The 25,480-nt window shown below is 47.5% G+C and overlaps 1 protein-coding gene across 1 annotated transcript in view; it reads right to left on the bottom strand.

Annotated features, from left to right (window-relative positions):
* Window positions 1-25,480, bottom strand: part of wdfy3 (WD repeat and FYVE domain containing 3) — a 224,097-nt gene that overhangs the window by 14,642 nt on the left and 183,975 nt on the right. The window contains exons 49-63 of the mRNA XM_064936580.1: window positions 23,823-23,983; window positions 21,881-22,029; window positions 19,145-19,265; window positions 18,749-18,915; window positions 18,397-18,451; window positions 16,696-16,815; window positions 15,117-15,234; window positions 14,381-14,487; window positions 13,640-13,793; window positions 9,988-10,079; window positions 9,605-9,817; window positions 8,514-8,664; window positions 6,949-7,103; window positions 5,782-5,940; window positions 2,108-2,287 (exon numbers count right to left, since the gene is read on the bottom strand). Coding sequence (XP_064792652.1) covers window positions 2,108-2,287; window positions 5,782-5,940; window positions 6,949-7,103; window positions 8,514-8,664; window positions 9,605-9,817; window positions 9,988-10,079; window positions 13,640-13,793; window positions 14,381-14,487; window positions 15,117-15,234; window positions 16,696-16,815; window positions 18,397-18,451; window positions 18,749-18,915; window positions 19,145-19,265; window positions 21,881-22,029; window positions 23,823-23,983 — 2,102 coding nt within the window. The remainder of the gene's footprint in view (window positions 1-2,107; window positions 2,288-5,781; window positions 5,941-6,948; window positions 7,104-8,513; window positions 8,665-9,604; window positions 9,818-9,987; window positions 10,080-13,639; window positions 13,794-14,380; window positions 14,488-15,116; window positions 15,235-16,695; window positions 16,816-18,396; window positions 18,452-18,748; window positions 18,916-19,144; window positions 19,266-21,880; window positions 22,030-23,822; window positions 23,984-25,480) is intronic.

The following is a 25,480-nucleotide window of genomic DNA, read 5'->3' as shown; positions in this document are numbered from 1 at the left end:
GTAGCGCTCACATCTTTAATATTGAAATGCTTTGAAAGGCTGGTCACGACACACACATCAACACCATCATCCCAGAAACCCTAGACCCACTCTCATTCACATACCGCCCCAACAAATCCACAGATGATGCAATCTCAATTGCACGTCACACTGCCCCTCTCACCTGGACCAGAGGGAAAATGACTGTGAGAATGCTGGCCATAGTCTACAGCTCAGCGTTCAACACCATAGTGCCCTCCAAGCTCATCACCAAGCTAAGGACCCTGGGACTGAACCCCTCCCTCTGCAACTGGATCCTGGACTACCTGACGGGCTGGCCCCAGGCGGTGAGGGTAGACAACAACACGTCCGCCCCTCAGGGGTGGGTGTCTCGTCCCCTCCTGTACTCCCTGTTCACCCACGACTGCATGGCCACACAAGTTTGCTGACGACAACGGTGGTAGAACTAATCTCTGACCATGATGAGTCAGCCAACAGGGAGGTGGTCCGAGACCTGACAGTATGGTGCCAGGACAACAACCTCTTCCTCAACGTCAGTAAGAACAAGGAGATGATTGTGGACTACAGGAGAAAGACGGGAGAGTTCGCCCTCATCCACATCAAAAGGGCTGTTGTGAAGTGGGTCGAAAGGTTAACGTTCCTTGGTGTCCCCATCACTAAGGACTTAACATAATCCACACACACCAGGGCAGTCGTGAAAATGGCACGGCAGTGCCTCTCCCCCACAGGAGCCCTCGGCTCCTCAAAAACGTTCTACAGCTGCGAACATCGAGATCATCTTGACTGGCTGCATCACCGCTTGGACGACTGTCTTGGGTCGAGAGTTTCAAGTTCCTTGGTGTCCACATCATCAACAAACTATCATGGTCCAAACACACTAATGGCAGAGCTAGAGATTGTTGAACGTTGGACCAGAGCTAGAGATGGTTTAAAGTTGGACCAGAACTAGAGATGGTTTATAGTTGGACCAGAACTAGAGTTGGTTTATAGTTGGACCAGAACTAGAGATGGTTTATAGTTGGACCAGAACTAGAGATGGTTTATAGTTGGACCAGAACTAGAGATGGTTTATAGTTGGACCAGAACTAGAGATGGTTTATAGTTGGACCAGAACTAGAGATGGTTTATAGTTGGACCAGAACTAGAGATGGTTTATAGTTGGACCAGAACTAGAGATGGTTTATAGTTGGACCAGAACTAGAGATGGTTTATAGTTGGACCAGAACTAGAGATGGTTTATAGTTGGACCAGAACTAGAGATGGTTTAAAGTTGGACCAGAACTAGAGATGGTTTAAAGTTGGACCAGAACTAGAGATGGTTTAAAGTTGGACCAGAACTAGAGTAGGTTTAAAGTTGGACCAGAACTAGAGTAGGTTTATAGTTGGACCAGAACTGGAGTAGGTTTATAGTTGGACCAGAACTAGAGTTGGTTTATAGTTGGACCAGAACTAGAGTTGGTTTATAGTTGGACCAGAACTAGAGTTGGTTTAAAGTTGGACCAGAACTAGAGTTGGTTTAAAGTTGGACCAGAACTAGAGTTGGTTTATAGTTGGACCAGAACTAGAGTTGGTTTATAGTTGGACCAGAACTAGAGTTGGTTTAAAGTTGGACCAGAACTAGAGTTGGTTTAAAGTTGGACCAGAACTAGAGTTGGTTTATAGTTGGACCAGAACTAGAGATGGTTTATAGTTGGACCAGAACTAGAGATGGTTTATAGTTGGACCAGAACTAGAGTTGGTTTATAGTTGGACCAGAACTAGAGTTGGTTTAAAGTTGGACCAGAACTAGAGTTGGTTTAAAGTTGGACCAGAACTAGAGTTGGTTTAAAGTTGGACCAGAACTAGAGTTGGTTTAAAGTTGGACCAGAACTAGAGATGGTTTAAAGTTGGACCAGAACGAGAGTTGGTTTAAAGTTGGACCAGGACTAGCTAGCTAACAACAAGAGGGGCACTAGAATAAAACAACAACAATATTTTTGTAGTTAATAATAAATCCAACGTGAAAACGTGATAACTATAGTATCCTTAACTAGAATGAAATATCTATCTTAATTTCTGAATCACCCTTGTAACATCAATAGGTTTGGGGGAAACAAACACCACCCACCGTGAGTTCGTTGATGCAAAGGGCGGAGACTGGGGCCCTGTGTCCTCTGAGCTGTGTGACGAAGGACAGTTTGTTGAGGTCCCAGATAATGCAGGTCCTGTCTCGAGAACCAGACACCAGGATGTGATACGCTGACGAGGCTGTCAGACAGGTTACTGTGTCTGTATGGCCCAGCAACGCCTGGCAGGGGAGGGGAGAGGGGAGGGACATACACGCGTTAAAACACCGGGTTACTGACATGTTACATACAGGCACAGACACACATTACACACAAGTTGAAGAGTGGCAGAGATACTATCTAATGGTGTCTGTGTGTTTGTTGGGAAGCAGTTGGATTTTACACTGCATTCAGACCCCTGGACTTTTTCCACATTTTGTTACGTTACAGCCTTATATTGAAATGTTTGAACCCATTTTATTTCTTCAATCTACACACAATACCCCATGATGCCAAAACAAAAACAGGTTTTTAGAAATGCTTGCAAATGTATAAAAAAATAATTTAAAAAAACATCACATTTATAAAAGTATTCAGACCCTTTACTCAGTACTGTGTTAAAGCATCTTTGACAGCGATTACAGCCTCGACTCTTCTTGGGTATGACGCTACAAGCTTGGTACACCTGTATTTGGGGAGTTTCTCCCATTCTTCTCTGCAGATCCTCTCAAGCTCTGTCAGGTTGGATGGGGAGCGTTGCTGCACAGCTATTTTCAGGTCTCTCCAGGGATGTTCGATCAGGTTCAAGTCCGGGCTCTGGCTGGGCCACTCATGGACATTCAGAGACTTGTCCCGAAGACACTCCAGCATGATGCTGCCACCACCATGCTTCACCGTAGGGATGGTGCCAGGTTTCCTACAGACGTGACGCTTGGCATTCAGGCAAAATAGTTGAATCTCGGTTTCATCAGACCAGAGAATCTTGTTTCTCATGGTCTGAGAGTCTTTAGGTGCCTTTTGGCAAACTCCAATCAGGCTGTCATGTGCCTTTTACTGAGGGGTGGCTTCCGTCTGGCCACTCTGCCATGAAGGCCTGATTGGTGGAGTTCTGCAGAGATGGAGGTCGCTGTGTTCTTTGGGGCTGCAGAAATGTTTTGGTACCCTTCCCAAGATCTGTGCCTCGTCATAATCCTGTCTCGGAGCTCTACGGAGAATTCCTTCAATCTCATGGCTTGGTTTTTGCTCTGACATGCGCTATCAACTGTGGGATCTTACAAAGACAGGTGTGTGCCTTTCCAAATCATGTCCAATCAATTGAATTTACCACAGGTGGACTCCAATCAAGTTGTAGAAACATCTCAAGGATGATCAATGGAAACAGGATGCACCTGAGCTCAATGTTGAGTTTCATAGCAAAGGGTTTGAAATCTTATGTAAATAAGGTATCTGTTTTTAATTTTTTTAAATAAATTTGTGAAAATGTCTAAAAAACTGTTTTCGCTTTGTCATTATGAGGCATTGTGTGTAGATTGATGAAGAAAACGTTAGCTAAGCAGGGTTAGTCCTGGTCGGTCCCTGGATGGGAGACCAGATGCTGCTAGAAGTGGTGTTGTAGCGCCAGTAGGAGGCACTCTTTCCTTTGGTCTAAAACATTAATATCCCAATGCCCCAGGGCAGTGATTGGGGACATTGCCCTGTGTAGGGTGCCGTCTTTCAGATGGGATGTTAAACGGGTGTCCTGACTCTCGGAGGTCATTAAAGATCCCATGGTACTTATCTTAAGAGTAGGGGTGTTAACCCCAGTGTCCTGGCTAAATTCCCAAACTGGCCCTCATACCATCATGGTCACCTAATCATCCCCAGCTTCCAATTGGCTCCTTCATCCCTACTATTCCTCAGGTCGTTGCTGTAAATGAGAATGTGTTCTCCATCAACTTACCTGGTAAAATATTGTCTGGTTACCTGTTTGAGTGTCTAGAGAGTCTGATTACCTGAGAGTCTGGTTACCTGTTTGAGTGACTAGAGAGTCTAGTTACCTGTTTGAGTGACTAGAGAGTCTGGATACCTGTTTGAGTGACTAGAGAGTCTGGTTACCTGAGAGTCTGGTTACCTGTTTGAGTGACTAGAGAGTCTGGTTACCTGAGAGTCTGGTTACCTGTTTGAGTGACTAGAGAGTCTGGTTACCTGTTTGAGTGGCTAGAGAGTCTGGTTACCTGAGAGTCTGGTTACCTGTTTGAGTGACTAGAGAGTCTAGTTACCTGTTTGAGTGGCTAGAGAGTCTGGTTACCTGTTTGAGTGACTAGAGAGTCTGGTTACCTGTTTGAGTGGCTAGAGAGTCTGGTTACCTGTTTGAGTGGCTAGAGAGTCTGGTTACCTGTTTGAGTGACTCGAGAGTCTGGTTACCTGTTTGAGTGACTCGAGAGTCTGGTTACCTGAGAGTCTGGTTACCTGTTTGAGTGTCTAGAGAGTCTGGTTACCTGTTTGAGTGTCTAGAGAGTCTGGTTACCTGAGAGTCTGGTTACCTGTTTGAGTGACTAGAGAGTCTGGTTACCTGTTTGAGTGACTAGAGAGTCTGGTTACCTGAGAGTCTGGTTACCTGTTTGAGTGACTAGAGTCTGGTTACCTGAGAGTCTGGTTACCTGTTTGAGTGACTAGAGAGTCTGGTTACCTGAGAGTCTGGTTACCTGTTTGAGTGACTAGAGAGTCTGGTTACCTGAGAGTCTGGTTACCTGTTTGAGTGACTAGAGTCTGGTTACCTGAGAGTCTGGTTACCTGTTTGAGTGACTAGAGAGTCTGGTTACCTGAGAGTCTGGTTACCTGTTTGAGTGACTAGAGAGTCTGGATACCTGTTTGAGTGACTAGAGAGTCTGGTTACCTGAGAGTCTGGTTACCTGAGAGTCTGGTTACCTGTTTGAGTGACTAGAGAGTCTGGTTACCTGAGAGTCTGGTTACCTGTTTGAGTGTCTAGAGAGTCTGGTTACCTGTTTGAGTGACTAGAGAGTCTGGTTACCTGAGAGTCTGGTTACCTGTTTGAGTGACTAGAGAGTCTGGTTACCTGAGAGTCTGGTTACCTGTTTGAGTGACTAGAGAGTCTGGATACCTGTTTGAGTGACTAGAGAGTCTGGTTACCTGAGAGTCTGGTTACCTGAGAGTCTGGTTACCTGTTTGAGTGACTAGAGAGTCTGGTTACCTGAGAGTCTGGTTACCTGTTTGAGTGTCTAGAGAGTCTGGTTACCTGTTTGAGTGACTAGAGAGTCTGGTTACCTGAGAGTCTGGTTACCTGTTTGAGTGTCTAGAGAGTCTGGTTACCTGTTTGAGTGACTAGAGAGTCTGGTTACCTGAGAGTCGGGTTACCTGAGAGTCTGGTTACCTGTTTGAGTGACTAGAGAGTCTGGTTACCTGTTTGAGTGACTAGAGAGTCTGGTTACCTGTTTGAGTGTCTAGAGAGTCTGGTTACCTGAGAGTCTGGTTACCTGAGAGTCTGGTTACCTGTTTGAGTGACTAGAGAGTCTGGTTACCTGTTTGAGTGTCTAGAGAGTCTGGTTACCTGAGAGTCTGGTTACCTGTTTGAGTGACTAGAGAGTCTGGTTACCTGTTTGAGTGACTAGAGTCTGGTTACCTGAGAGTCTGGTTACCTGTTTGAGTGACTAGAGAGTCTGGTTACCTGTTTGAGTGACTAGAGAGTCTGGATACCTGAGAGTCTGGTTACCTGTTTGAGTGTCTAGAGTCTGGTTACCTGTTTGAGTGTGAGGGTCTTGGCCCTCTCCTTGGATGTGCCCGTCTCCCAGACACAGATGGCAGTGCTGGTTCCCCCAGTGATGACCAGCTTGGGGTTGGGGCAGATGGCACACAGGATCTGACCCCACTCTGACAGACACTCATACACCACCACCGCCTAGAGGAGGAGAGAGGGGATTGGTTAGCCAGTGGAAAGGAGAGAGGGGATTGGTTAGTCAGGGGGAAGGAGAGGGGGGGATTGGTTAGTCAGGGGGAAGGAGAGGGGGGATTGGTTAGTCAGGGGGAAGGAGAGGGGGGATTGGTTAGTCAGGGGGAAGGAGAGGGGGGATTGGTTGGTCAGGGAAGCAGAAGGTTAGGAAGGGTAATGCTGCTTTAACACCAGGGGGCACTGCTGCCCCACAGGATTTAGTCTGTCGGCAAGGTTAAGTATTTTCTCTATTCCTTGCATTCTCTCCTCGTCTCCTCGTCTCCTTCTCAACTGTATTGGAGGAGAAGGTCAAAGATTACTCTCCTCTGACCTTCGCCGATGGGTTTTGAGGAGAAGAGGAATCAAGGAAAGACGAACTGAGATAGAGCCATAGACATTGTCAAAACAACACTACAGAAATAGAATTGAGTTGGAGAATGAATACCGTGAATGCAACATGTCTCGATTAACATGCACGGTCCCGCCTGCACTGGTCCACACTGAGACCCAGAGACAGCAGACTGACCTGGTTAGTTCGAGAGATAGTTGGCCAGTCTGCAGCGGAGGTCAGCGAGTGTGTGCTTACCTTGTCGGACTCGTAGTTGGCCAGTCTGCAGCGGAGGTCAGCGAGTGTGTGCTTACCTTGTCGGACTCGTAGTTGGCCAGTCTGCAGCGGAGGTCAGCGAGTGTGTGCTTACCTTGTCGGACTCGTAGTTGGCCAGTCTGCAGCGGAGGTCAGCGAGTGTGTGCTTACCTTGTCGGACTCGTAGTTGGCCAGTCTGCAGCGGAGGTCAGCGAGTGTGTGCTTACCTTGTCGGACTCGTAGTTGGCCAGTCTGCAGCGGAGGTCAGCGAGTGTGTGCTTACCTTGTCGGACTCGTAGTTGGCCAGTCTGCAGCGGAGGTCAGCGAGTGTGTGCTTACCTTGTCGGACTCGTAGTTGGCCAGTCTGCAGCGGAGGTCAGCGAGTGTGTGCTTACCTTGTCGGACTCGTAGTTGGCCAGTCTGCAGGAGAGATCAGCGTAACCCCAGGCAAAGGTCTTGTTCCAGACAGGAGGCTGGACGACTTTATTCTGCTCCACAGCCAGAATGCCCTTCTCAGTACACACGATCTGGCCCACTGGCTCCTTCAGCTCTGAAACACACACACACACACACACTGTTACACACACACACACTGTTACACACACACACACACTGTTACACACACACACACACACTGTTACACACACACACACTGTTACACACACACACACACACACACACACACACACTGTTACACACACACACACTGTTACACACACACACACTGTTACACACACACACACTGTTACACACACACACTGTTACACACACACACACACTGTTACACACACACACACTGTTACACACACACACACACACACACACACACACACACACACACACACACACACACTGTTACACACACACACACTGTTACACACACACACACACAAACACACACACTGTTACACACACACACACTGTTACACACTGTTACACACTGTTACACACACTGTTACACACACTGTTACACACACTGTTACACACACTGTTACACACACACACACTGTTACACACACACACACTGTTACACACACACACACACACTGTTACACACACACACACACTGTTACACACACACACACTGTTACACACACACACTGTTACACACACACACTGTTACACACACACACTGTTACACACACCACATCACACACACACTGTTACACACACACACACACTGTTACACACACACACTGTTACACACACTGTTACACACACACACACACACTGTTACACACACACACACTGTTACACACACACACACACTGTTACACACACACACACTGTTACACACACACACACACTGTTACACACACACACTGTTACACACACACACTGTTACACACACACACTGTTACACACACACACACACACACACACACTGTTACACACACACACACACTGTTACACACACACACTGTTACACACACACACTGTTACACACACACTGTTACACACACTGTTACACACACACTGTTACACACACACACACACTGTTACACACACACACACACTGTTACACACACACACTGTTACACACACACACTGTTACACACACACACACACACACACCACATCACACACACACTGTTACACACACACACACACACACACACACACACACACACACACACACACACACACACACACACACACACACACACACACACACAGTTCCCAAACCTAATCAGTACACACTATCTGTCTGAAACCCTCTCCTCTCCTTCAATACTTAATTTGAATCCACAAATCACATTGAATGTTTTATTCATTGAGCAATGCAAACGGTCACATGGACCAATCATGGGGCCTAAAGGCACCTCTCCTTTCTATTGCCAAGCTGCTCAAGCCAGCTGATACAGAACATTATTCTGCCAGCTGCCTTTGTGTGTGTGTATATATATGTCTGTGTATGAGAGTGTGTGTGTGTGTGTGTGTGTGTGCATGCCTGTCCTACCTTTGACGGGGGCTAACGAGGGTCTGAGGTTGTCCAGATGATGGAAGAAGATCTTGTCAGTGGTTGAGGAGAGAGAGACGGGCACGCCCCCCGCCATCTCCCCGTTAGACTTACTACGTACACGCTTTGGAGGGTGGGGCTTCTTAAACAACTGGGAAGAGACCGATTAAAACACGAGATCAGATTCATTCAATTAAAAAAAATATAATAATCACTTCCTCTGTTGAATACATTCTCTGTGAAGCATCAGTACCAATCTGGTCGACCTCCGATCAGTACCAATCTGGTCTCTGGCTCTCTGTCCCCTACCAGCCCTCACTCACCTGCTCTGTCCCCTACCAGCCCTCACTCACCTGCTCTGTCCCCTCTTCACATCCCCTACCAGCCCTCACTCACCTGCTCTGTCCCCTCTTCACATCCCCTACCAGCCCTCACTCACCTGCTCTGTCCCCTACCAGCCCTCACTCACCTGCTCTGTCCCCTACCAGCCCTCACTCACCTGCTCTGTCCCCTACCAGCCCTCACTCACCTGCTCTGTCCCCTAGCAGCCCTCACTCACCTGATCTGTTCCCTACCAGCCCTCACTCACCTGCTCTGTCCCCTACCAGCCCTCACTCACCTGCTCTGTCCCCTAGCAGCCCTCACTCACCTGCTCTGTCCCCTACCAGCCCTCACTCACCTGCTCTGTCCCCTACCAGCCCTCACTCACCTGCTCTCTGTCCCCTAGCAGCCCTCACTCACCTGCTCTGTCCCCTACCAGCCCTCACTCACCTGCTCTCTGTCCCCTAGCAGCCCTCACTCACCTGCTCTGTCCCCTACCAGCCCTCACTCACCTGCTCTCTGTCCCCTACCAGCCCTCACTCACCTGCTCTCTGTCCCCTACCAGCCCTCACTCACCTGCTCTCTGTCCCCTACCAGTCCTCACTCACCTGCTCTCTGTCCCCTAGCAGCCCTCACTCACCTGCTCTCTGTCCCCTAGCAGCCCTCACTCACCTGCTCTCTGTCCCCTACCAGCCCTCACTCACCTGCTCTCTGTCCCCTACCAGCCCTCACTCACCTGCTCCGTATATTGTAATATGTTAATATGATACCTGTTTGGGGATTTGTCCGAAGTTGTTGATGAACCCGATGGTGGCGGTCTCCTTGAGGGGGTCATTGATGTTGTAGATGTCCACCTGGCCCTCGTAGAACAGGTGGTGGAACACATTGACCGCCTCCACCGCAGGAGGGCCCTGCTGCTTGAAGCCAAAGATCAGGTCGATCCACTCGTGGAGGTGGGACGATACGTAGTCACACTCCAGAGCCTGGAGACAAGACGCACAGTGGGTTGGCGCGAGCCTACGTCGCCAGGCTTCCTCACGTTTGTTTGAGTAATGAACGAGACTTGGAGGGATGACATCGTCGGACCATGTTGGCGTATACTGTACAGCTGTTCTTACCTCCTGACACACCTATACAGTAGATTGGTACCCACCTGTCGATGTACTCTGATGAACTCTCGGGGGTCTCCCTTGGCCCATGGAGGCAGAAGGACGTCTCCTAGTCGAATCCCATTCTGTTTGGCACCTGTTAAAACATTAACCACACATCGAGGCAACTCTTTTTTTAAACAATTATCTAAACGCGTTACTACTAAGTGTTAGCAAGATCTATTATGAGAGAGAAGACGGAGAAATAGAAAGAGACATACAGAAAGAGAAACAAAAACAAAAGAGAGATAGCAGAGAACAGAGCTAGAGGCCTGATGTATCTAGGTCAGAGTTGAGAGAGAGGAGAGAGACTGACTGACTTACATTGCAAAGTATTCAGGCTCCTTGACATTTTCCACATGTTGTTATGTTACAGCCTTATTCTAAAATGGATCCATTTTTTCATCAATCTACACGGAATACCCCATAATGACAAAGCGAAATCAGATTTGTAGAAATTTTAGCAAATTTATTCAAAACAAAAAACAGAAATAACTTTATTACATACAGTTGAAGTCAGAAGTTTACATACACCTTAGCCAAATACATTTAAACTCAGTTTTTCACAATTCCTGACATTTAATTATTGTATAAATTCCCTGTCTTAGGTCAGATAGGATCACCACTTTATATTAAGAATGTGAAATGTCAGAATAATAGTAGAGAGACTGATATATTTCAGCTTTAATCTATTTCATCACATTCCCAGTGGGTCAGAAGTTTACATACACTCAATTGGTAGCATTTCTTTAATTTGTTTAACTTGGGTCAAACGTTTCGGGTAGCCTTCCACAATAAGTTTGGTGAATTTTGGCCCATTCCTCCTGAAGGGCTGGTGTAACTGAGTCAGGTTTGTAGGCCTCCTTACTCGCACACACTTTTTCAGTTCTGCTCACAAATGTTCTATGGGATTGAGGTCAGGGCTTTGTTATGGCCAGTCCAATACCTTGACTTTGTTGTCCTGAAGCCATTTTGCCACAACTTTGGAAGTATGCTTGGGGTCATTGTCCATTTGGAAGACCCATTTGTAACCAAACTTTAACTTCCTGACTGATGTCTTGAGATGTTGCTTCAATATATCCACATAATTTTCCTCCCTCATGATGCCATCTATTTTGTGAAGTGCACCAGTCCCTCCTGCAGCAAAGCACTCCCACAACATGATGCTGCCACCACCGTGCTTCACAGTTGGGATGGTGTTCTTCGGTTTGCAAGCCTCCCCCTTTTTCCTCCAAACATAACGATGGTCATTATGGCCAAACAGTTGTATTTTTGTTTCATCAGACCAGAGAACATTTCTCAAAAAAGTATGATCTTTGTCCCCATGTGCAGTTGCAAACCGTAGTCTGGCTTTTTTATGGCGGTTTCAGAGCAGTGGCTTCTCCCTTGCTGAGCGGTCTTTCAGGTAATGTTGATTGAGGACACGTTTTACTGTGGATATAGATACTTTTGTACCTGTTTCCTCCAGCATCTTCATAAGGTCCTTTGCTGTTGTTCTGGGATTGATTTGCACTTTTTCGCACCAAAGTACGTTCATCTCTAGGAGACAGAATGCGTCTCCTTCCTGAGTGGTATGACGGCTGCATGGTCCCATGATGTTTAGTACTATCGTTTGTAGAGATGAACGTGGTACCTTCAGGCATTTGCAAATTGCTCCCAAGGATGAACCAGACTTGTGGAGGTCTGCAATTTATTTTCTGAGGTATTGGCTGATTTCTTTAGATTTTCACATGATGTCTAGCAAAGAGGCACTGAGTTTGAAGGTAGGCCTTGAATTACATCCACAGGTACACCTACAATTGATTCAAATGATGTCAATTAGCCTATCAAAAGCTTTTAAAGCCATGACATAATTTTCTGGATTTTCCCAAGCTGTTTAAAGGCACAGTCAACTTAGTGTATGTAAACTTCTGACCCACTGGAATTGTGATACAGTGAATTATAAGTGAAATAATCTGCAAACAATTTTTGGAAATATTACTTGTGTCATGCACAATGTAGATGTCCTAACCGACTTGGCAAAACTACAGTTTGTTAACAAGGAATTTGAAAAACGAGTTCAAATGTCTACAACCTAAGTGTATGTAAACTTCTGACTTCAAATGTACGTTTTCAGGCCCTTTGCTATGAGACTCAAAATTGAGCTCAGGTACATCCTGTTTACATTGATCATCCTTGAGATGCTTCCACATCATGATGGGAGTCCACCTGTGGTAAATTCAATTGATTTGATATGATTTGGAAAAGCACACACCTGTCTATATACGGTCCCACAGTTGACAGTGCATGTCAGTCAGAGCAAAAACAAAGCCATGAGGTCGAAGGAATTCTCCGTAGAGCTCCGAGACAGGATTGTGTCGAGGCACAGATCTGGAGAAGGGTACCAAAACATTTATGCAGCATTGATGGTCCCCAAGAACACAATGGCCTCCATTACTCTTAAATGGAAGAAGTTTGGAACCACCAAGACTCTTCCTAGAACTGACCGCCTGGCCAAACTGAGAAATCGGGAGAGAAGAGCCTTGGTCAGGAAGGTGACCAAGAACCGAATGGTCACTCTGACAGAGCTCCAGAATTTCCTCTGTGGAAATGGGAGAACCTTCCAGAAGGACAACCATCTCTGCAGCACTCCACCAATCAGTCCTTTATGCTACAGTGGCCAGACGCAAGCTACTTCTCAGTAAAAGGCTCATGATAGCCCGCTTGGAGTTTGCCAAAAACCCACCTAAAGAATCTTTGGCCAAATGTCAAGCGTCACGTCTGGAGGAAACCTGGCACCATCCCTACGGTGAAGCATGGTGGTGGCAGCATCATGTTGTGGGGATGTTTTTCAGGGGCAGGGACTGGGAGACTAGTCAGGATGGAGGGAAAGATGAACAGAGCAAAGACCCTTGATTAAAACCTGCTCCAGAGCGCTCAGGACCTCAGACTGGGGAGAAGGTTCACCTTCCAACAGGACCACGACCCTAAACACACAGCCAAGACAACGCAGGAGTGGCTTCAGGAGAAGTCTCTGAATGTCCTTGAGTGGCCCAGCCAGAGCCCGGACTTGAACCCCATCGAACATCTCTGGAGAGACATGAAAATAGCTGTGCAGCAACGCTCCCCATCCAATCTAACAGAGCTTGAGAGGATCTGCAGAGAGGAATGGGAGAAACTCCCCAAATACAGGTGTGCCAAGCTTGTAGTGTCTTACCCAAGAAGACTCGAGGCTGTAATCGCTGCCAAAGGTGCTTCAAAAAGTCCTGAGTTAAGGGTCTGAATATTTATGTAAATGTCATTTTTTATTTTTAAGAAATGTGCAACATTTTCTAAAAACCTGTTTTTCCTTTGTCATTATGGGGTATTGTGATGTCATTATGGAGAATTGTGATGTCATTATGGAGTATTGTGATGTCATTATGGAGTATTGTGATGTCATTATGGAGTATTGTGTGTAGATTAATGAGGAGGAAAAAACTATTTAACCCATTTTAGAATAAGGCTGTAACGTAACAAAATATGGAAAAAGTCAAGGGGTCTGAATACTTTCATAATGCATTGTATACCTACAGTAGGCCAAAGTTGTTAGTTGAGAGAGAGAAGAGACAGACAGACAGACAGACAGACAGACAGACAGACAGACAGACAGACAGACAGACAGACAGACAGATGTACCTAGGTCAAAGTTGTTAGAGTTGAGCATGAACTCCGGCAGGTAAAAGAACTCAGGGATGAGCTCTTTGACGTCAGCCATGTTGTGTTTGGAGGCAGAGAGCCAGGCCTCACGCACGCTGTGGAACATTCTGTCAGCCAGGTCAAAGTGACCTCCCTGTAGGGGGGGAGACCCACAGGCGCACACACACACACACACACACACACACACACACACACACACACACACACACACACACACACACACACACACACACACACGCACATGTTAGAAACAGGACACATACTTCAGGCATCGTCTCCACCAACACACATCTCCCGGGGAGGAAAGGTCATCATTGGTATTCAAACCACACTCGACACAGGCTGTTTACTATCTCTGGTTAATATCAGGGGGGGGGAAAACAACTCTGATGTAGCCTGAATATGCCACTATCACGCAGCCAAAGACAAACAGACAACCCCCTAACCTTATCACCAAGCGGTGAGACTTGTAAACTTGGATGCCAATTAAATCCACTGCAGATACAGAAACCTGTGCATTCACAACAAATTGGCCACACTAACTACCATATGAATCCTCTGAAAATAGCCAAGTTAAATTTGGGGTTCCTCAAGGTTCAGTGCTTGGACCTCTTGGAATCATCTGAACATTCCAGATCATTCCACTATACAATACACGTGGTGTGTCTGGCGTCTGGGACGGTGTGGGTGGAGTCTGGGACGGTGTGGGTGGAGTCTTACCTGAAGCCTGAGAAAGATCTGAGTGAAAGGTTCCATGCGGATCAGGTAGGACGCCACGATCATGGCTGAGGAGTAGTGTGTACCGTAGTGATACGCCGGGGTCTCACCTGAGAGGGTGAGACAGAGAGAGAGAGAATAAGAGAGAATGAGAGAGAGAGAGAGAGGGAGAGAGAGAGAGAAAGAAAGAGAGAGAGAATGAGAGAGAATGAGAGAGAGAGAGCGAATGAGAGAGAGAGAATGGGAGATAGAGAAATAGAGAGAGAATGAGAGAGAGAATAAGAGAGAGAGACAGAGACAGAGAGACAGAGAGAGAGAGAGAGAGAGAGAGAGAGAGACAGAGAAGAAAGAGAGAGAGAGACGGAGAAAAAGAGAGAGACAGAGAGAGAATAAGAGAGAGACAGTGATAGAGAGAGAGAGAGAGAAGAAAGAGAGAGACAGAGAGAGAAGAAAGAGAGAGACAGAGAGAGAAGAAAGAGAGACAGAGAGTGAGAGAGAAAGAGAGAGAGAGAGAGAGACAGAGACAGAGAGAGGGAGCGAGAGAGATATTTTACAATAAGATTTTATGGTCCCAGGGTATTGTGGTAGTACAGACAATTCTGGACCACTGGGGAATGCGACAGGGTTCAAGCCTTGTCGGTGTCGAGCCTTGTCGACCTTCCATTTCCTTTGCTCTATTTCCCAATGACCTATAATTAAACATTACAATACACAAACACATTGGTCAAGCGTGTCTTACTGGTAGGGTCCTCCCAGTCCTTGAACCTCTTCTTGTACTGGGTCAGCCTGTCGTCTGTCTGGGCTCCCATTGGTTTAGCCAGGTTACGGAACGTCCGTGGGTTGTTGAGGTCCAACTCCTAGGAACCAGAACAGTCCAGGTCAGTTTAATCCCACTACATGTACTAGGATCAAGACCAGACCAGTTTAATCCTACTACATTTACTAGGAACAAGACCAGACCAGTTTAATCCCACTACATGTACTAGGAACAAGACCAGACCAGTTTAATCCCACTACATTTACTAGGAACAAGACCAGACCAGTTTAATCCCACTACATGTACTAGGAACAAGACCAGACCCGTTTAATCCCACTACATTTACTAGGAACAAGACCAGACCAGTTTAATCCCACTACATTTACTAGGAACAAGACCAAACCAGTTTAATCCCACTACATTTACTAGGAACAAGACCAGACCAGTTTAATCCCACTACGTTTACTAGGAACAAGACCAGACCAGTTTAATCCCACTACATTTACTAGGAACAAGACCAGACCAGTTTAATCCCACTACATTTACTAGGAACAAGACCAGACCAGTTTAATCCCACTACATTTACTAGGAACAAAACCAGACCAGTTTAATCCCACTACATTTACTAGGAACAAGACCAGACCAGTTTAATCCCACTACATTTACTAGGAACAAGACCAGACCAGTTTAATCCCACTACATGTACTAGGAACAAGACCAGACCAGTTTAATCTATATAGTGTCATGTACCTGTTGTTACCTCAGGGTCTATACAGGGTCATGTACCTGTTGTTACCTCAGGGTCTATATAGGGTCGTGTACCTGTTGTTACCTCAGGGTCTATACAGGGTCGTGTACCTGTTGTTACCTCAGGGTCTATACAGGGTCATGTACCTGTTGTTACCTCAGGGTCTATACAGGGTCGTGTACCTGTTGTTACCTCAGGGTCTATACAGGGTCGTGTACCTGTTGTTACCTCAGGGTCTATACAGGGTCATGTACCTGTTGTTACCTCAGGGTCATGTACCTGTTGTTACCTCAGGGTCATGTACCTGTTGTTACCTCAGGGTCATGTACCTGTTGTTACCTCAGGGTCATGTACATGTTGTTACCTCAGGGTCTATACAGGGTCGTGTACCTGTTGTTACCTCAGGGTCTATACAGGGTCATGTACCTGTTGTTACCTCAGGGTCATGTACCTGTTGTTACCTCAGGGTCATGTACCTGTTGTTACCTCAGGGTCATGTACCTGTTGTTACCTCAGGGTCATGTACCTGTTGTTACCTCAGGGTCTATATAGGGTCGTGTACCTGTTGTTACCTCAGGGTCTATACAGGGTCGTGTACCTGTTGTTACCTCAGGGTCTATACAGGGTCATGTACCTGTTGTTACCTCAGGGTCTATACAGGGTCATGTACATGTTGTTACCTCAGGGTCTATACAGGGTCGTGTACCTGTTGTTACCTCAGGGTCTATACAGGGTCATGTACCTGTTGTTACCTCAGGGTCATGTACCTGTTGTTACCTCAGGGTCTATATAGGGTCATGTAACTGTTGTTACCTCAGAGTCGTAGTCAGCCAGGATCCAGGGGAAGACCGGGTACTGCATCAGGTCGTTGTAGGAGCGACCAGCCAGGGTGTTGAGATGCATCAGATACTGGAAGTTACTGATCTCTCCACGCTACGGAACACAGAGAGGACACTATAGTTACTGATCTCTCCACACTACGGAAACACAGAGAGGACACTATAGTTACTGATCTCTCCACACTACGGAAACACAGAGAGGACACTATAGTTACTGATCTCTCCACACTACGGAAACACAGAGAGGACACTATAGTTACTGATCTCTCCACGCTAAGGAGAGGTACACTATAGTTACTGATCTCTCCACGCTACAGAGGACACTATAGTCACTGATCTCTCCACACTACAGAGAGGTACACTATAGTTACTGATCTCTCCACGCTACGGAACACAGAGAGGACACTATAGTTACTGATCTCTCCACACTACAGAGAGGACACTATAGTCACGGATCTCTCCACGCTACGGAAACACAGAGAGGACACTATAGTTACTGATCTCTCCACGCTAAGGAGAGGTACACTATAGTTACTGATCTCTCCACGCTACAGAGGACACTATAGTCACTGATCTCTCCACACTACAGAGAGGACACTATAGTCACTGATCTCTCCATGCTACGGAACACAGAGAGGACACTATAGTTACTGATCTCTCCACACTACAGAGAGGACACTATAGTTACTGATCTCTCCACACTACAGAGAGGACACTATAGTTACTGATCTCTCCACGCTAAGGAGAGGTACACTATAGTTACTGATCTCTCCACGCTACAGAGGACACTATAGTCACTGATCTCTCCACACTACAGAGAGGTACACTATAGTTACTGATCTCTCCACGCTACAGAGGACACTATAGTCACTGATCTCTCCACGCTACAGAGAGGTACACTATAGTTCACTGATCTCTCCACGCTACAGAGAGGTACACTATAGTTCACTGATCTCTCCACACTACAGAGGTCACTTTAGTCACTGATTTCTCCACACTTCAGAGGACACTATAGTCACTGATCTCTCCACACTACAGAGGACACTATAGTCACTGATCTCTCCACACTACAGAGGACACTATAGTCACTGATCTCTCCACACTACAGAGGACACTATAGTCACTGATCTCTCCACACTACAGAGGTACACTATAGTTCACTGATCTCTCCACACTACGGAGGTCACTTTAGTCACTGATTTCTCCACACTTCAGAGGACACTATAGTCACTGATCTCTCCACACTACAGAGGACACTATAGTTCACTGATCTCTCCACGCTACGGAGAGGTACACTATAGTCACTGATCTCTCCACGCTACGGAAACACAGAGAGGACACTATAGTCACTGATCTCTCCACGCTACAGAGGACACTATAGTCACTGATCTCTCCACGCTACAGAAACACAAAGAGGACACTATAGTTCACTGATCTCTCCACGCTACTGAAACACAGAGAGGACACTATAGTCACTGATCTCTCCACGCTACGGAAACACAGAGAGGACACTATAGTCACTAATCTCTCCACGCTAAGGAGAGGTACACTATAGTCACTGATCTCTCCACACTATGGAAGGGAACACAGAGGACACACTACTGTCAGACCTACTGCTAACACGGTCCTCAGGTAGGAGACCGTACGGTAATAGAACTGGTAAAAACAGACTTACCTCCCATCTTTGGGTGACAGATTTCTCTCCTACCAGAGTGCTGAGTAGCCCAGACCTGACGGGAAACATTATAGAAGGATTTACAATAGAAAACATTCATGCAACTAGGGTAGCCTAGTGGTTAGAGCGTTGGACTCGTAACCAAAAGGTTGCAAGTTCAAATCCCCGAGCTGACAAGGAGCAAATCGGTCGTTGAAAATAAGAATTTGTTCTTAACCGACTTGCCTAGTTCAATAAAAGATAAATAAAATAAAAAATAATGGTTAAATAAAAATAAAATACACAACAGATTTAACAAAATATGAAAACATAGACGTTTATCACATAGAATCTACAGAAAGGTAGACGGTACCCCTGCTCTACGCTGGTGTTGGGCCTTTGTCCCGAGACGGACTCTGAGCTGTCAGCCAGAGAGGGTACCACGGCGAGGAACCTCTGGTACACCTTGTTACGGACTCCCTTCTGGAAGGCCAGCAGATAGTTCCTCCCATCTCCTGAGAACACCTCCACAGCCATGGGCTGGAACACAGACAGTACATTATAGATGGGTTGTGTTCGTTGCTCGCATTCAGATTCATGAGGGCACAAAGGAATAGAAACAGGGACGGATACCGGAACTTGTCCAACAAAGTAATGATATATTTCTCATTTTCTGTCTCGTCCTAACATACGTGACCAAGGTGACCAAGTTGAGACTGATCAACATGTCACAAGCAACAAATCAGAACCAAGTTAGTGCACTGCTCACCTGCAGCAGGTATCGTCTCTTGTGGACCTCCTTAATGTCCTCGTAAGCGAAGATGCTACAGGTCCTCTTCAGCTGGCTCTGACCCTGCCTCGCACCTCTGGGGATGATGGTCTCATGAAGACTGGAGACAAGAGAGACATGTCAAAACCCAAACTTCTCCTTGAGTACTCCCCCCTACCCTTTCCAGTTAAATGTTTTGGATGTATAGTGCATTCAGAAAGTATTCAGACCCCTTCACTTTTTCCACATTTTGTTATTCTAAAATAAAATAACATAATTAATCTACACACAACACTCCATAACGACAAAGCAAAAACAGATTTTTTTGAAATTGTTGCAAATGTATTAAAAAATAAAATATCATATTTACAAAATTATTCAAACAATGAGTCGTGATAACAATTCAGAAAGCAGGTGGACTATAGCTAGAGGCTCAAGGCCTGTCCATCTTCCACTCACCTTACTTAGGCAGGGATTCAATCTTCAAAAGTACAGTTCATTCAGAAAGTATTCAGACCCTTTGACTTTTTCCACATTTTGTTACATTTACAGCCTTATTCTAAAATGGATTGAATTGTTTTTGTTCCTCATTAATCTACACACAATACCCCATAATGACATCACAATACCCCATAATGACATCACAATACCCCATAATGACATCACAATACCCCATAATGACATCACAATATCCCATAATGACATCACAATACCCCATAATGACATCACAATACCCCATAATGACATCACAATACCCCATAATGACATCACAATACCCCATAATGACATCACAATATCCCATAATGACACACCAAATAAATATAACATCTACATAAGTATTCAGGCCCTTTACTCAGTACTTTGTTGAAGCACCTTCGGCAGCGATTACAGCCTCGAGTCTTCATGGTTATGACGCTACAAGCTTGGCACACCTGTATTTGGGGAGTTTCTCCCATTCTTCTCTGCAGATCCTCTCAAGCTCTGTCAGGTTGGATGAGGAGCGTCGCTGGGTTCAAGTTTGGGCTCTGGCTGGGCCACTCAAGGACATTCAGAGACTTCTCCTGAAGCCACTCCTGCGTTGTCTTGGCTGTGTGTTTATGGTCGTTGTCCTGTTGGAAGGTGAACCTTCCCCCCCAGTCTGACGTCCTGAGCGCTCTGGAGCAGGTTTTCATCAAGGATACATTCATGTACATACTACCTCAATTGGCCTGACCAACCAGTGCTCCCGGATATTGGCTAACCGGGATATCTGCATTGTGTCCCACCCACCAACCCCTCTTTTACGCTACTGCTACTCTCTGTTCATCATATATGCACAGTCACTTTAACTATACATTCATGTACATACTACCTCAATGAGCCTGACTAACAGATGTCTGTATGTAGCCTGTCTTTTTATTTCTTTACCTACCTATTGTTCACCTAATACCTTTAGTTAGTTAGAGCCCGTTGTATTCGGCGCACGTGACAAATAAACTTTGATTTTATTTACTTTGCTTCGTTCATCTCCCAGTCCCTGCCACTGAAAAATATCCCCACAGCATGATGCTGTCACCACCATGCTTCACCGTAGGGATGGTGCCAGGTTTCCTCCAGACGTGACGCTTGGCGTTCAGGCCAGAGAGTTCAATATTGGTTTCATCAGACCAGAGAATCCTCTTTCTTTTGGCCTGAGATTCTTTAGGGGTCTTTTGAAAAACTCCAAGCGGGCTGTCATGTGCCTTTTACTGAAGAGGGCTTCTGTCTGGCCGGGCAGCTCTAGGAAGTGTCTTGGTGGTTCCCAACTTCTTCCATTTAAGAATGACGGAGGCCACTCTGATCTTGGGGACTTTCAATGCTGCAGAAATGTTTTGGTGCCCTTCCCCAGATCTGTGCCTCGACACAATCCTTTCTCTGAGCTCTACAGACAATTCCTTCAACCTCATGGCTTGGTTTTTGCTCTGACATTTACTGTCAACTGTGGGACCTCATATAGACAGGTGTGTGCCTTTCCAAATCATGTCCAATCAATTGAATTTACCACAGGTGGACTCAAGTTGTAGAAAAATCTTAAGGATGATCAATGGAAACAGGATGCACCTGAGCTCAATTTCAAGTCTCATAGCAAAGGGTCTGAATACTTATGTAAATTAGGTATTTCTGTTTTTTACTGTATCATTATGGGGTATTGTGTGTAGATTGATGAGGAACAATTGTTATTTAATCCATGTTAGAATAAGGCCGTAACGTAACAAAATGTGGAAAAGGTGAAGGGGTCTGAATACTTTCTGAATACACTGGATTGATGGCAAATATAAATCAAAACCTGAAGGGGTTCAGAGATTGGGTGGGAAAATTTCTTTTTACAAAAAAACAAGATAACTAATGTAAAATATACTGTGTCCGTAAAATGTATATAATATGTATAAGTTGGAAGTAGAAGTCTAAGTGTTGTTGTCCATTAGTTTACTCCCTGGTAGGGTTAGGGGAAAATAGTAAAGGAAAATTATTTTAAATAATATATATTTATAAAAAATAAAAATAAAAAAAACATATGGGTGATTGGATATGATGTAGACAATTACATTGAAAGACGCCACAATCCATTTGCAATATTAAAGCTGATCCATCAAAAGCGCACGATTCAACGAATAAACGAAGCACTTGGTTTAGTTGAATCACGAGGGTTAGTTATGAAGGGTCGAATAAGGGGGTTAAGTGGAGGTGTGCATATAGAAAAAAGGTTGATGAACTCACTTGGCGGGCAGCGTCTCGATGTCTCTGATCTCTCTGCTGACGGTCATGGTGAAACCGTCGATGACATAGAAGTGCTCCTTCCCAAACAGGAGCAGCCCCTCGCTAGTGTCCAGACCCTGCACCCGCGCACACCGGTACATGTGTTGGATCTGGTGACACAACATAATGCTTATATTCGTGGTTACAAACATTTAGGCTAGGTAGAACCGCAAAATAAACCCTGTCAGTCCTCCTCCTCCTCCTCCCTGTCAGTCCTCCTCCTCCTCCTCCCCGTCAGTCCTCCTCCTCCTCCCCGTCAGTCCTCCTCCTCCTCCCCGTCAGTCCTCCTCCTCCTCCTCCCCGTCAGTCCTCCTCCTCCTCCTCCCCCTCCTCCTCCCAGTCAGTCCTCCTCCTCCCCCCGTCAGTCCTCCTCCTCCCCCGTCAGTCCTCCTCCTCCCCCCGTCAGTCCTCCTCCTCCCCCCGTCAGTCCTCCTCCTCCCCCCGTCAGTCCTCCTCCTCCCCCCGTCAGTCCTCCTCCTCCCCGTCAGTCCTCCTCCTCCTCCGTCAGTCCTCCTCCTCCTCCGTCAGTCCTCCTCCTCCTCCGTCAGTCCTCCTCCTCCTCCGTCAGTCCTCCTGCTCCTCCCCGTCAGTCCTCCTCCTCCTCCCCGTCAGTCCTCCTCCTCCTCCCCGTCAGTCCTCCTCCTCCCTCCCCATCAGTCCTCCTCCTCCTCCCAGTCAGTCCTCCTCCTCCTCCCCGTCAGTCCTCCTCCTCCTCCCCGTCAGTCCTCCTCCTCCTCCCCGTCAGTCCTCCTCCTCCTCAGTCCTCCTCCTCCTCCCCGTCAGTCCTCCTACCCCCCCCCGTCAGTCCTCCTCCTCCTCCCCGTCAGTCCTCCTCCTCCTCAGTCCTCCTCCTCCTCCCCGTCAGTCCTCCTACCCCCCGTCAGTCCTCCACCCCCCCGTCAGTCCTCCACCCCCCCCCGTCAGTCCTCCTCCTCCTCCCAGTCAGTCCTCCTCCACCCCCGTCAGTCCTCCTCCCTCCACCCCCGTCAGTCCTCCTCCTCCTCCTCCCCGTCAGTCCTCCTCCTCCCCCCGTCAGTCCTCCTCCTCCTCCTCCCCGTCAGTCCTCCTCCTCCTCCCCCCGTCAGTCCTCCTCCTCCCCCCGTCAGTCCTCCTCCCCCCGTCAGTCCTCTCCTCCTCCCCCCGTCAGTCCTCCTCCTCCTCCCCGTCAGTCCTCCTCCTCCCCCCGTCAGTCCTCCTCCTCCTCCTCCCCGTCAGTCCTCCTCCTCCCCCCGTCAGTCCTCCTCCTCCCCCCGTCAGTCCTCCTCCTCCTCCCCGTCAGTCCTCCTCCTCCCAGTCAGTCCTCCTCCTCCTCCCCGTCAGTCCTCCTCCCCCCCCGTCAGTCCTCCACCCCCCGTCAGTCCTCCACCCCCCCGTCAGTCCTCTCCCCCCCCCCGTCAGTCCTCCTCCTCCTCCCAGTCAGTCCTCCTCCACCCCGTCAGTCCTCCTCCTCCACCCCGTCAGTCCTCCTCCTCCTCCTCCCCGTCAGTCCTCCTCCTCCCCCCCGTCAGTCCTCCTCCTCCTCCTCCCCGTCAGTCCTCCTCCTCCCCCCCGTCAGTCCTCCTCCTCCTCCTCCCAGTCCTCCTCCTCCTCCTCCTCCCCGTCAGTCCTCCTCCTCCCCACGTCAGTCCTCCTCCTCCTCCTCCCCGTCAGTCCTCCTCCTCCCCCCCGTCAGTCCTCCTCCTCCTCCTCCCTGTCAGTCCTCCTCCTCCCCCCCGTCAGTCCTCCTGCTCCTCCTCCCCGTCAGTCCTCCTCCTCCCCCCCGTCAGTCCTCCTCCTCCTCCCAGTCAGTCCTCCTCCTCCCAGTCAGTCCTCCTCCACCCCCGTCAGTCCTCCTCCTCCACCCCCGTCAGTCCTCCTCCTCGTCCTCCCCGTCAGTCCTCCTCACCCCCGTCAGTCCTCTTACCTTCTCTCCCTCCTCCAGTAGTCGTAGCAGTGACGTGTTGTCTGTCCTCTGTTCCTCATCCAGACCTCCTGACTCTAAGATCTGTTCCTGGAGCAGGTCTTGTTCTTCATCGGCTCTGTCCGTGGTGGAGCGTGACCTCTTCAGAGGGGCCTTCACCAGACCTGGGGGGGGAGACATTTGGCTCTTCATAAATGTAATCTTCAAAATATGTGTCCAAAAAAGTGTGTGAGTAACTATGACCTTGGTGTGAATGTGGAGTACCGTTAACGCTGGTAATAGTTACCCCACTGATGTTTGATAGAGGCAGTAAACCAGTCATACATGAAGTTCAGTTTCCTTTACAGTCTATCTGAGAGCTTTGTTTTAGTATAATTGAATGACCTCGTCTCATGTCTCTAGTGTGTGTGTGTGTCTTGTAGTGCTGAGCGATTAACATCTTTCGGGTTCAATTATTTGAATTCCATTTCGTTCCTTTTTTCCCCCTCTTGAGATACACTGCATTACCAAAAGTATGTGGACACCTGCTCATCGAACATCTCATTCCAAAATAATGGGCGTTAATATGGAGTTGGTCCCCCCTTTTGCTGCTATAACAGCCTCCACTCTTCTGGGAAGGCTTTCCACTAGATGTTGGAACATTGCTGCTATAACAGCCTCCACTCTTCTGGGAAGGCTTCCCACTAGATGTTGGAACATTGCTGCTATAACAGCCTCCACTCTTCTGGGAAGGCTTTCCACTAGATGTTGGAACACTGCTGCTATAACAGCCTCCACTCTTCTGGGAAGGCTTTCTACTAGATGTTGGAACACTGCTGCTATAACAGCCTCCACTCTTCTGGGAAGGCTTTCCACTAGATGTTGGAACTTTGCTGCTATAACAGCCTCCACTCTTCTGGGAAGGCTTTCCACTAGATGTTGGGACATTGCTGCTATAACAACCTCCACTCTTCTGGGAAGGCTTTCCACTAGATGTTGGAACATTGCTGAGGGGGACTTGTTTCCATTCAGTCATAAGAGCATTAGTGATGTCGGGCACTGACGTCGTTGGGCGATTAGGTCTGGCTCGCTGTCGGCGTTGCAATTCATCGCAAAGGTGTTCAATGGGGTTGAGGTCAGGGCTCTGTGCAGGCCAGTCAAGTTCTTAAACACGGATCTCGACAAACCATTTCTGTATGGACCTCGCTTTGTGCACGGGGGCATTGTGATGCTGGAACAGGAAAGGGCCTTCCAGAAACTGTTACCACAGAATCATCTAGAATGTCATTGTATGCTGTAGTGTTAAGATTTCCCTTCACTGGAACGAAGGGGCCCGAACCATGAAAAACAGCCCCGGACCATTATTCCTTCTCCACCAAACTTTACAGTTGGCACTATGCATTGGGGCAGGTAGCGTTCTCCTGGCATCTGCCAAACTCCGATTAGTCCGTCGGACTGCAGGATGGTGAAGGATGATTCATCACTCCAGAGAATGCGTTTCCACTCCTCCAGAGACCAATGGCTGTGAGCTTTACGCCCCTCCAGACGACGCTTGGCATTGCGCAAGGTGATCTTAGGCTTGTGTGCGGCTGCTCGGCCATGGAAACCCATTTCATGAAGCTCTCAACGAACAGTTGTTGTACTGACGTTGCTTCCAGAGGCAGTTTGAAACTTGGTAGTGA

Source organism: Oncorhynchus masou, chromosome 25 (genome assembly GCF_036934945.1).
Source record: "Oncorhynchus masou masou isolate Uvic2021 chromosome 25, UVic_Omas_1.1, whole genome shotgun sequence".
Lineage (NCBI taxonomy): Eukaryota > Metazoa > Chordata > Actinopteri > Salmoniformes > Salmonidae > Oncorhynchus > Oncorhynchus masou.
This window is presented reverse-complemented; position numbering and strand designations above follow the sequence as displayed.